This window comes from Microtus pennsylvanicus, chromosome X (assembly GCF_037038515.1).
Source record: "Microtus pennsylvanicus isolate mMicPen1 chromosome X, mMicPen1.hap1, whole genome shotgun sequence".
NCBI lineage: Eukaryota > Metazoa > Chordata > Mammalia > Rodentia > Cricetidae > Microtus > Microtus pennsylvanicus.
The window spans coordinates 102,607,020-102,620,450 of NC_134601.1; the positions used below are offsets into that span (position 1 = coordinate 102,607,020).

A 13,431-nucleotide genomic window follows, 5' to 3' on the forward strand; every position below is an offset into this window, starting at 1 on the left:
TTGTTCACCTCTCTGAGGTTGGAAGGACAGGCCCCAGAAATTTGAAGAAAAACATTACTTATATTGGTGTTTCCCCAGAATATCATGTTGTGATGGTAGTATAAACTATTTAGTACAAATGGCAATATAAATTAAAGTACAAGCATGTAAATTCTGAGAATTAAATTAGAATGGTTTTCTATTTGTATATTAAAAGAATGACTTCATCAAAAAATCATTTTGTCTTTGTTTTGTGAAAACATTACTTACGTTGAAGATATTTTGAAGGTCAGTGAAGAGAAAATTATTTTTCTTAGGCAAGAAATACATTAAATATAATAGCTTTATATGATGCTATTAATATACAATCCCTTCATCATTAATATTCTAAGTTAATATTTACTTCAAATACAAATTTATTTCTTCTATTCAAAGCATTTTTTTTCTATCTAATAGCATTCTGACATGCTATTAAAAATTATTTATTTGTATTCCTATCACTTTGTATTAATGATATTACTAAATGTCAAATTATTAAGCATAAACTATCAAACTTGTAGCTTCTAGGATAAATAGGGATTAGCATTATTATTATATTCATTAAATTCTTAATAATAATCAAGTGGTGATCTTAACAGTCTTCTAATTTTATTTTTGTTGCTCTACATTCCATGTGATCTTTCTCTGTAGTGTGCTACGTAAAAACTACTCATGTAAAAGGCAATGGATTTGTGCAAAGAATTGGCACAGACAATTATTTATAAAGCACACACATTAACCAGGTCTGGTAGAATATTATTGTAATCTCAGCAATTGAATGATGGAGGCAGAGGATCAGGAGTTCAAAGTCAGCCTCAGCTACATTGTGAATTCAAGAATGTCGTGTGCTCCTGTCTAAAAAATAAATAAAAAGCACACATCACAAATTTCAGTATAGAAATGCTAGTAAATATAAAGCTTTTGTGAATTGAGCATTCAGACTTGAAAATTGAAATTCTTTAATAATGATCTTGTCAAAAAAGTATTAAGCATGATCGTTCCCCATGAAGCAACATCATCAAAAAGAGAAAAAAACAATTATATGATGTTAAGAATGGACTGGAAAGGAATAGGAGGGGAGGAAATAAGGAACAGGTATTATTCCAAACACATGTATAGATGCATAAATATTTCAGAGAATGTTTGTAAAATAATTTGAACAAATCTATAAATTTCTGTGTTGATGTTAAACTGTGCTAATTTCACTCCACCAAATTCATTCTAAATGTGTTACTCCTATTATGACTGAATATCAAATATGTACAAATCTTCCAGCCAAAGCAAATAGATTTCTTCCACTGAACAGAAAGGCTGCAGAATAAGAAAACCCTTTTATAATTATCTGATTTACCAATAAGTACCTCCTTAACCTTTCTTTTCTTTTCAATTTATATGGACAGAGATTATTTGTATATATCTTAAGTTTATTCATTTTCTTATTTTACATACCAACTACAGTTTCCACTCCCTCCTCTCTTCCAGTTCTGTGATCCAATCCCTTCTATCACCCCTTCCATCCACTCCACCTTCCTCTCCATTCAGAAGGAGTAAGGCCTCCCATGAGAGTCAACAAGGCACGCATATCAAGTTGAGGCAGGACCAAGCTCCTGGGCCTTATCAAGGCTGGTGGAGGCATCCCTCCATAGGAAATAGATTCCAAAGAGCCAGCTTATGCATCTGAAACAGGTCCTGGTCCCACTATTAGGGGCCTCAAACAGAGCTGACCTAAGCTTGTGGGAACTTACAGACTCTGGACAAACAGCTAGGGAGCCTGCATGAGACTGACCTAGGCCTTCTGTATCCGGTGACAATTGTGTAGCTTGGTCTGTGACTAAATGTATATTGATATCGTTTTCTTTGGAAGTACTCAAATGAGACAGAGATGCACAATAAGGGTTGTATTGTGCATACAATAAAGGTGGTATTGTATATTTTTTCCTTGCCTGTTATTTATCAATATACGGTAAATATTATAAAATGTGAATTTGGTCTAAGTAGGCACTCACCTTTGCACCCAGTTCATTATAATGCAATTTCAAAGCTGTTACTCTTTCATCAAGCTCTTTCGGATTTTCTGTCTGCTTTTTCTGCACAATTTGACGTCCTGTTTTAATTACCATTTCCACTTCAGACTTCACTTCACTCAGGCTTTTATACAAGTTCTATGTTAAAACAAAAACCAAACATAAATACTATACAAAAAAACATGGTACATTATATTATTAAAACAAATAAATAGAATATACTTCATTTTAATTGCCCTTTTGCATTCATAATTTAAATGAAGTACATATTGTGGCTGCTATATAATTTTATATCTTCTTTTTGGTTAACTTTGATATTTGAGATTATATAAATATATGTGCATAATTTGCAATTAGTCTTATAAATTAAATGGACGATTTATATTTATTTTGTTCAATCTAAATTCGTAGATATTATTTCCAAATGTTACAGGATTTTTATTTTAACTGCACTTTTATTCAATTCTAGCCATAAGTTTACATGACTGAATTTACTTACTTATCTGGTATATTGAGTGCCTGCAATCCACTGGAAAGTATTTGTGTTTTTGCAATATCAATAAAGGAAAAGTAAAGAAATGTACACTGTTTTTCTCATGGTGCTTCCATCTAAGTAGGATAAAAAATCTGGATATCTAGATCACTGTATCCATGTATAAACTTTTATAAGGAAAGGAATGAATTAATTTTAAATATTTAATTGAAACTACAAGTATATTATATTGATACTGACAGTAGAAATATATTATTTCTTCATGTAGATCAAAACTTCAGCCACATACACATTCCTTTGCACAGGTAGTTTAGCATTATAAAACCTTATGAAGCAAATATTATAATTCTCAAAGGCAGCAGAAATTATCAATATATTGTCAATGCCACTTTGGTGCTATATTTTTTTGCTAATTTTATGAGAAATATGTGAATTTATAAGTGATTATAAATACATATCTACAGGTACATATGTTTGTGTGCATATATGTCTATGTATATAATGACTAGTATATTTCTGCATTAAATTGATCCATGTTTAATCAAAATAATAATGTTTGGTTGTGAGTGAGCCTAGCCTTTAGCAGCTGAACAATCTTTTCAGCCCCATAGGAGACCTTAGTCTTTGGGAAGAGTGGATGGGTGATAGATTCGGGGAGGCAGGAGTGGGTGGGGGAAGAACTATTTATGGAATGTAAAAGAAAATTTTTTAAAAATTAAAAATGTTTTTTATTTTTACTATGAAAAAAAAATCTCACTAGAAGGTGGGTTGTCCTTGGGATTAAAACAATTCTTTCTTGTTTTCTCTTTTTAGGTGTAAGTCAATATGCAAGAACAAACATTAAAGGCTTAGCAATGTACCAGATTAACTATGGCCACATGCATAATCTGCTTTGCTATTAATCCATTGTTGATGACTAATATTGATATTTTTTATCAATAATTATGAATCCATTTGCAGCTTCTCAATTTTTACTTAATTTAGATCTCATAATGTATAGGAAAAAACTGCACTTTTTTCAAACAGAAATTATTCATTTTTATGCTAGAACATAGTTATAATAATGTATAATATATAATAATTATACACTGATAATTCTTAGTGATTCCCTGCCTGAACTTGTACAAAAGGATTTTTGTTTTATCATTGTGAATAGGGTTGGTTTAATGATGAGCTCGCCCTTTTTAATCAGCAAAGAAACTATATACAACCAAGGGATGAAATTGACTCCATTCTTTGTCTCTCATGTTAAGAATACCTTTATTTTAGAAAAAAAAGTCTTATCAAGTAATTACATGCTTTTAAAATCAGCACCTGGGAAGTGGAGACAGGAGGATTCATGAATTCGAGGCCCACTTATCTACATAGTGAGACCTCATAGAACAATATTAACCACCACGACAACAAAATAACAACAAAAATAGTTTATAGAACAAGGATATGGCTATAGTATATATCACTAAAATAATATTTTAAAAAGAGAGAATATAAAATCTGTGAAATAATAATTTCTTTACAGAAAACATCTTAACATCACATTTAGCGTTTAAACCAGAACTAGACAGAGAAAAAGCTAATGTTGTGCTATTTACTTTGTACAAATGTAGTTATGGTCATCTTAGCTCATTAACTGTCAGATAAATTTTATTAGGCTAGATCCTGCTAGAAGAGAATGAAAATCTTTTCCATTGCCAGTGTAAGTAAAATGGACAGTATATTTGGAACATTTTGATTTTTATTACTGTTTGAAGAATTTAAGGTAGACCCTTTGTATACATGCCTATTTGTATATGTCTGTCTATTAACAGCAAGTCAATGTATGACATTATAATCAATTACTATTCTGGTTGCTGAAACTACTTAATACAATTATTCCATTAGAATGTATTCAAATGATTGATGATATTATCAAGTAAAATAATTTCATTTTAATCACAAAGTCACACATTTATTTGAAAGCACTTGCTAAACAGGGAGACATTACACATTGATACCGATACAGCTAATGCATTTATAATGATATCTTATTTTTACTTATAGTATCAAGTAGATAATAAAACCAAAAGCTAAATCTCAGAATACTAGATGAATACTTTATGTTATCAAAGGGGTTATGTGACTAATAGATTTTAAAGACTGATGGCATATGATAGTATGACATATACCAAAGGGTATATAGATTTATGCTATAGGTTGTATCTTTCCTTCATTTTTTATTGTTTTGTGATTTGGTGACATTTAAGTATCTATTCAGCACTGCTATTAAATAAAAATATGATAGGATTTGGAGTCCTAGAATTAAATCTGCTCTGTCCTTCACAGCTGTTTGTCTTTAAATCCTCTCAGGTAATCTGTAATTTTGAGACTAAATATGGCTACTGTATATATTTAACCTTACCCAAAAGCATTATTTCTAGAGTGATTACAACTATTACAATTAGTGCTATAGTTCCTGTTTCTAGATTGATATATTTCCCTTCTTTATTTCAGTTTAATAATATGTCTGAAGAAAAATTATATAAATAGGACTCTTTTTATTCTGTGTTGATACTAATAAAACTATTGATTCAAAACACACTCCTAAAATTATATCAAATGACTCTTATTTCTATAAGAACTCCTATATCTTAATATATTGCCATTTTTTTTAAAATATTAAAACCAGTTACTAAAATTATTACACTTGTAAGAAATACATTGTTACACAAGATTATCAAATTCTTCTAATATAGCAAAGTAAAAATTCAGCTGGATAGTTGCTGTTAGGAATACATACCACACAGTGATTTAGTTGTGACTGGACTACTTCCTGTTCAACACTCTTTGTCTCCAGCGCAGGCAAGTGCATCTTGACTTCATCTAAAATCATCTTACTTTCCTCTAGACGCTGTTCAAAATTGGCTGGTTTTTGAAATAATCGAAATTTCATGGAGACATCCTGTAATTTTTTCTGTAACAGCAATGTAAGGAAATAATCATTTACCCACCAGTTATATTTTGTTAATTTACCCTTTTCTGAAGTTTTACCTCAATAAAAACTTTCAAAAAATCAATTGAAATCTGTCATTTTCTAACACAAAGAACATTGGGTTGGAGAATTTACTACTCTTCATAAATGTAGCACTAAGTTGTCATAGGTTAACTTTTTTTTAAAACTGTATGTATTATTTTTAAATATTATATTGCTAAACAACATAGCATAAATTTCAATTTTCTGATAGGAAAGTTGTCTAATATGTAAACCAAATTCCCCAGCTTATACAACAAAATATACCTGTGCAATATCAATTTGTGAAAGAACTCTTGGAGCAGCCTCCTTCCCCTGGTTGTGTTTCTTCATTTCCTCTAAACTGATTTCATGACTTGTCAAATCTGATTGGATTTTCTGTTGGAAAGACAACATTATTAGCCAGAATGCACTTCAAGCTATTGCGAAAGGCAGCTCCCTTTCTAAGAACACGTCATTTAGAAATAGCCTTAAACTATCACTAACAGCACACATTCCTCAAAATTGACAAGAACTGTGGAGGCACAAAAATGTGAGCTTATTTCCACCTAGTCAGAGAGTTTTAAGGTTGCTTAAAATGGCTGACAACAAACGTAGCTACACATCCTGACTCAAGATATAGTTACTTGGTTCTTTTGACAATAAGATGGCTCATACAGGTAGATCCATTCCATCCTGACAGATGGACAAGATTGCAAGCCAAGTGTACTTCTGCTCCTTTTTTCTAAAATAAGGTTACCTGGGGAGTAACAGCCTTCAGGATTCTTGGTCTAGGGTAGATTCACTGCCTAAACAACAAAATGCTATGCTAATGAATTAATGTCTAAAAACATTAAAGCAATAATCTTCAAGTTGTTCTTTGCATCATGTTAATGAAGTCTTTTGTTACTTTCTCTCCCCTTTTGTATTGGGTAAAAAAGCATATGGAAAATTTAAAGTGAGGGTGGTTTCAGTATTCACAGGAACTCCCACCTGATACTATTCTATGGTTTCTGTTATATTATTTTTAAGAGTCTTCATACTCTTTACTTCTATTTCTGATCCACATACCCCCACCCTGGCAAAAGGTATTTTGGTCAAGGCTGGTCCCTGACAAAGAATGTTTTAAAACTTTCCCAAATGATAAAAAAATATGTTGTTCATAATTGAGATTATTCTAAAATTTTTTTAGTTACAAGTTTCAATAGAAAATGTATGTTTATATCTCATATGTAGGGTTGATTAAATCTTAATTTTGAATGTATACTCAAATTTGGCCAAATATAAAAATGTCAAGATATATAAGTATTCTAGTCATGATACAGGTGAAAAAATATGAGATTTCTATTGGGATACCATACTCCGTACTAATGATGTTTTTCCCTCATTCTTTGACATTTTTCAACTAAATTTCCTAAAAACTACTGATCTAAAATAAGTAGACTGTATTAGTTACTATTCTTATTGCTGTAACCAAATGTCTTAAAGAAACAATTTGAGATAGTGGTGCCTTATTTTGTCTCATAGGCATAGAAGAAACAGTCCATTATGGTGGGCAAGTCACAGCAGCTAAGATAGCTTCACCTTTAACCTTGAAGCTTGGGGTAGCATTTGCTTGATGATATAGTACAGGCTAGAATATTTTAAGGGGTTTAGACTAGCACAAAGGATTCCCAAGATTCCAGAGGGTTACACTTAGTGTCTTATTTTTTTTGCCAGTTAGGTAACAAATGGTACCACAAACCTCCAAAAGAGTGCCACCAGCTATAAGAGTTCAAACAGTTCAGAAACAAACAAAAAGAAAACTAAGTTTCTTTACTGGAATTATTTTTTCTGAGATAATAAGTTCCTACAGCTATTGATTTTTGAACTTTAGATAAGCAAACAATATTTTCAATGATTTCCACATGTTGTTAGACATTTCTTTTTGAATTTTGGTCTGGTCATCTGACTGTCTTGAGCAAAAGAAAAGAGCACAAGAATGAATCTGTCTGCTGTAGTGAATGTTCATAATGGGCTTATTACATTCTACTTGTTATCTTTGGGGGATGATGTTCATTGTTAGGATATTCTCTCTTAAAATCATCTCATGCTTAATGAACTTTAAACCAAACAGAGAGAACACAGAACGTGTTTTCAGTAAATAATCCTAGACAAGCTGTCTGCGGATAGCTTCATGTAAGCCCAAACGAGCACTCAGGTCACTAAATTATCAGTTCCAAACCTACAATAATCTTATTAGAGATGCTAAGAAAAAACTGAACATTTTTAGTTCACAAAGCCACTAGAAGTTACAATAAATTGCTGTTACCAATATTGTAAGTTTTAGTTTATTTAAAAATGAATTTTACGTTTGAATTTATCACCCATGATACACATTCCTTATACATAACAACAAAATGTTTCCTTTAGTTTTATTTCAGTTTAGTTAATTACATTTAATTATAGCTATTTAACATAGACTAGTGTAATATAACTAAGAACAATTCTAGTTTTGGAAAAACAAATTTGGTATAATTTAACTAAACTATAAGTAGCAATCAAGAATTAAGTATCATCCTGTTCTAAATGAACAGTATGATGGTGAGATTGCCAAAATTGATTGAGCTAAGAACTGCCTAGTAGATTAGTGAAACACACATCAGGATATGTCTGTAAAGATGCTCCTGGAGATAAACTAAGATTAACTAAGGACGAAAAGCCTGCCCTGACTATGTATTCCATCAATCCCTTTAGCTTCAGATGTGAATAAGATACAAAGGTGAAAAGGAGAAAGCCTGCTGGTGTAGACATTTGTGCACTTCCTGGTGTCCCTCATGAAAAGACTCGCCTTCTCCTCCATAACACCCCAACTCTATGTTATTAAAGCCTCCTCAAGAAAGAATAATGAAACCAGACAGACCACAGATGAAAACTTCACTGCCTGTAAATCTAAATAAAACTTCTTTTATAATGTTTTGTTCAGTATTTTAAGGATCATACGGGGAGAAAGTGATCAACATAAAAGACTGTCATTATTTTGTAAATGAAGTTTTTTTTTTCATTTGAAACTAATAGAAAACAAATTAAATTATTGCCTTAAGGCATCAGAATTCAAATCCAATACACGACACTCAAATGTATTCTTATATATTAATAGTAAACTGGTTACACATGAATTCATGAAAGAATCATATTTGAAATAGCTATTACATAAAAATAAGAAATAGTTCTTAAATCTAGTAATTGATTTTACCAAGAAGGTGAAACTCCTCTACAATGCAAACTCAAAAACATGGGTGGGAGTAACTGAAGAAGACAAACAAAAAGTGGAATGATCTCCCATAGCCAACTGGTTTGTGTGTTTGTTTTTGTGTTTGTTGCCTGCGTGTTTTTCCCCCCCGACATAATTTCTCTGAAACTTTGGGACCTTTACTGAAACTCACTCTGTAAACCAGGCTGGCCACCAACTCACAGAGGTCCTTCTGCCTTTGTCCCACCTCCCCACCCCAGTGCTGTGATTAAAGGTGTGTGCCACCACCACCTAGCTCCAACTTTTTTTTTTATTAAAAATTTCTACCTCCTCCCCTCCCCCTACTCTCCCTTCCCTTTCCTCCAATCCCCCTCCCCCTCCCTCTCCACTCCAAAGAGCAGTCAGGGCAGAAAGAGGGAGAACAGGAGTGAGGAAGTCAGGACCTGAGGAGGGCACCCACCCACTGAGATGGTGGGGCTGATCTAATGGGAGCTCACCAAGTCCAGCTGGACTGGGACTGATGGAGCATGTGCTCCAACTGCTTTTTTTTAAAGGTACTAAAATTATAATTTGGTAGAAGGGCAGTCTGTATATAAGTATGTAAAAAAATGAAACTTAACACTTACATTTACCCAAACTTAAAAAGGAAAGAGCTCAGATTAAATAAGTCTTAATGAAAAGACCTGAAAATCTGAAACTACTAGAAGAAAACCAGGTAAGCACTTCAACACACTCCTGTAGGCACTACATTTTCTTCTTTCAACTTGATAAGACGTGAACATAAAAAGCACATAAAACAAAGGCAAAAAAGGATAAATGGAATTACAAAAGCCTAAAAAGCTTTTACCCAGGGAAGGAAACAATCAACAGACTGAAGAGACGGCCTAAAGAATGTGAGATGATCTCTGTCAATAATTCTTCTGACTTTGTGAACAGTGTTGATGTTCAGAATAAGAAAGGAACTAAACATGAAACAAAGACTAAGGAACCACTAAAAATTTTGAGTCATGTGAAAAGGCATTTATCAAAAATTAAATGTAAGTAACAATTAGCCATTATGGCAATACAAATCACAATAAAATTAGGTATCATCTCTCCCATCCTGAATTACTATTATTTGAAAAAAATTAAACAAGTACAGGTAAGTATGCAGAGAAAAAAAGAACCCGTATTCTGTTGGCAGCAATGTAACTTAATTTGAATACTATAAGTGACAATACATAGGCTCTGCAAAGTTCTCTCTATATAATGTTTAATATACCTGCCACACTAGCAAGTATACTACTGAAATTATTAAACTCTGGATACAAAAATGATAGCTAGGTATTCATATTTATTGTGTCAATATTCACAATAGCTAAGATATAAATTTAGTCTATTTGTCCATCAAGAAATGACTGTATAAAGAAATTATGGTATATGTAATAAATACACAAAAGTAAATATTATTAAGCCATATAAAAATGACATCCTTTCATGGGAAGCCAAATGGATTGTTACATTAAATTTTCTTGCTATATAGAACAAATATATGTTAATCAAAATCTTTAACAATTATAATAATTACAAAAAATATTCAACTGGTCATTAACCTGTTAATAACCCAGGATAAGTTTTCTGGGTGCAATGATTCATACCAGAGGGTGAAGAGGAGGGGATAAGTTAGGGATATGGTGAGCCTGGGAAGATCTTAATGGACTCTCACAGAACAATGGGGATAGAACAATGATCAGTTCTAGAGAAAAAAAATGTAGTAAAATTTCATTATGACTTAGTCCTGTCTTTAGTATACAGATATATCCACTTAAAGCAGAAAGATGGCTTGCTTAGGGGAAAAGTAAACAAAAAAAAATCCTCAGCCAACAAATAACATCAGCTACTAAAGCCCTCATGCAGAAACAAAAACAATCCAAAATTGCAAACCCCATGACTCTTCCAAATATCATGAATCCCATAAAAATGGCCCCAAAGAGAAAAGCTTAAAAGAATGGTGATAATTATCTTCAAATAACTCAGACACAATCATACTCTGAGAAAACACACACATACACACAAACAAAATATAAAATTCAATAAGAAAGTAAATTCAAGATATTAAAGATATTGAGTAAAAAACAAGAACTTAAGGGAAGCCTGGAACATTATGCTGGAAATGAAAAACCCAATAAGTCAAATACAAAGCTCATTAGGAAAACCTCACTAATAAGATGGCATATGAAGAAAAAAGATTATCAGAGCTTGAAGACAAGATAAGGGAACTGGATTATTTGGTAAAAGTTAATGCTTTTTTAATTTATAGAAAAGGGGAGCACTTTATAATAACAGAAACAGATCAAGTATTCAAATTACAGGTGTAGAAAGAGAATACCGTACTAAAAGCATAATACCTACTAAAATCATCTTCTGATAACTGATTTCACATGTTTGCAAATAAGTTATATCATTTTCATGATTTATAAACAAAAGAAACAATTTAAACTTACTAATATATAAATAGAAAGGTAATGTCCATCTGCCACCAGGGGATATGAAAGATCAGGTAGGCATGGCAGAAGAAGGTTGGAAAATTTTAACATAATGCATTTTAGAGAGTTTGAAAGGTTCATATTCACATCAAATAACTATGCCAGTGAGAAAAATAAATCTTTGCATTGTTCAAAATGTCACACACATTAAAATATTAAATGAACAGTATAACACATAACATACATCATACAAAAGTGAGACTTTGCCACAATATATGGGATTTAATGCCAAGTTGTCACTTTTATAGCACTGTTCCAAAGTGATTAGAGATTAAATTTTCCTCATTTTTTATGCAGATTGTGCACATGAAACAAACTCAGTGGCTAAATAAATTATGTAATTTAAATATAACAGTTTTTATACTGTAGGAAATCTTAACTATTATATTCACTATAATAATTGAATCCATTTAATGAATTATGAATTAAATGATTAAATTTTCAGTTCATTCTACCTCAGGAAAGTCGCAGGACATGTGAAGCTTTTATCTAGTACATTTATAAATTAATTAAACATATCTTAAATTTAAGTAATAATTTGAACACACTTTATACTTACTTTTTACATTATACCTTAACAAAATACTCTTCTTTGACCATGGCACTTAAAATATTTATAATTTTAAGAAATGATTTTTTGAAGCATAACAATTGCTTGAATAATACATTTATATAGGATTTTAAGCAGTATATAAATTTACTATTTAAATTATCAAAAATAAGAAAAAACATTTTTAATATTATGGCCAGGACATAAAGAAACGACATTAAGTATGGAAGAGTAAATGTGAATAAGAATAATTTCCATATTTTGCAAGAAATTTTGAAATTTTCAAAAAATTCTGAAGGTTATACAACTTGAACTTTCTTTCGACCCTAGTACCTATTACATGTTTGAAAAAAGAAAACAAATCTTGTAAAATTGTCATCCTGACTACATTCTTTAAAACTCCAATAGAAACAGTAAGTTAACAAATGCATATACTAAAATATAAGCCACATCTAAAATCACATGGAAATTTCAGAAGCACTATCATTTTTTTAAAATTCAAATAACATCAAACACATTCCATCACTGTATGGGGGGTGGCTTGAGTAAGAAGTGTCTGACATAGTCTTGGATATTTAAATACTTGAGCCCCATTCAATGGCAGTGTTTGAAAGGCTTAAGTGGTATATCCTTGATAAGGGTGGTCTTTCTGATTAAAAAGTCAGCAGTATTTGCAGATTTTTCCAGTTACTTTGTGTGTTTAGTTTAACAAATGACCTTCCTATCCCTGCTATTGAGACTGCTACCTGTTGCCGTGTTTTACCCATGATCATAGATTCTAACAGTACGGTATTACAAGCCAAAATAAACTCCAGCACTGACTGGACCAGCAAGCTGTCCACAATGCTTCAATGTGGCACATTTATCTTGAGGGTAGCAATAAACTTTCTTCTTGGACTTAAAACTCACTCCAAAGGAGGATATTCATACTGAGTATTGTAAATGCAGCCAATTGCCTATGGCTAGATAAATTAAAGACCAATAGAAGTAAATACTGGCATGCTCCTAAACCAGCATAAGATTTCTATATTGGAAATGCTTATCTTTATACTCACAGATATCTATAGCCATCAAAAAAGATTCTTTTTGTAGTGATGATGACAATTACAGAGATCCGTAACTGGTAAAAATGCAAATGAATAACTGTGATATAGCAAAACCTAACAGACATTTGCAAGCAAACGCTACGCCTATGACTCAAGGAAAATCACAAAAAAGAGTGCAAAGATTTTAAAAGTCAGAGAGTCCATGTGGTCATCTGCTGTTACACTGTTACTGTAAACACGACAAAGAAAAAGTATATTCATAAACTTTCAACAATCAGATTGCCTGAACAGGACCTGCATAATGATAGATAATACAATTTAACATACTAAGGTGGACAAGGAAAATTCCACATGTTCTCACCATGAAGAGATATAGGTGGTCAGTAGCTACTGAGAGAGAAAAATAAATATATCCTCCAGGGACAAGCTCTCACACAGGTTGTCTGATTCCAAGAGGTTAGTCATAAACACATAAACTAAGGGGCTCAGCATGTGTTCACATGGTGTGTGTGTGTGTGTGTGTGTGTGTGTGTGTGTGTGTGAGAGAGAGAGAGAGA

At 32.0% G+C, this 13,431-nt stretch overlaps 1 protein-coding gene across 8 annotated transcripts in view; it reads right to left on the reverse strand.

Annotated features, from left to right (window-relative positions):
- The window catches only part of Dmd (dystrophin), a 2,313,977-nt gene that overhangs the window by 1,281,425 nt on the left and 1,019,121 nt on the right, over positions 1-13,431 (reverse strand). For all 8 annotated transcript variants that reach the window (XM_075957213.1, XM_075957212.1, XM_075957218.1 and 5 more), the window contains exons 31-33: positions 5,810-5,920; positions 5,312-5,485; positions 2,025-2,180 (exon numbers count right to left, since the gene is read on the reverse strand). In XM_075957213.1, coding sequence (XP_075813328.1) covers positions 2,025-2,180; positions 5,312-5,485; positions 5,810-5,920 — 441 coding nt within the window. The remainder of the gene's footprint in view (positions 1-2,024; positions 2,181-5,311; positions 5,486-5,809; positions 5,921-13,431) is intronic.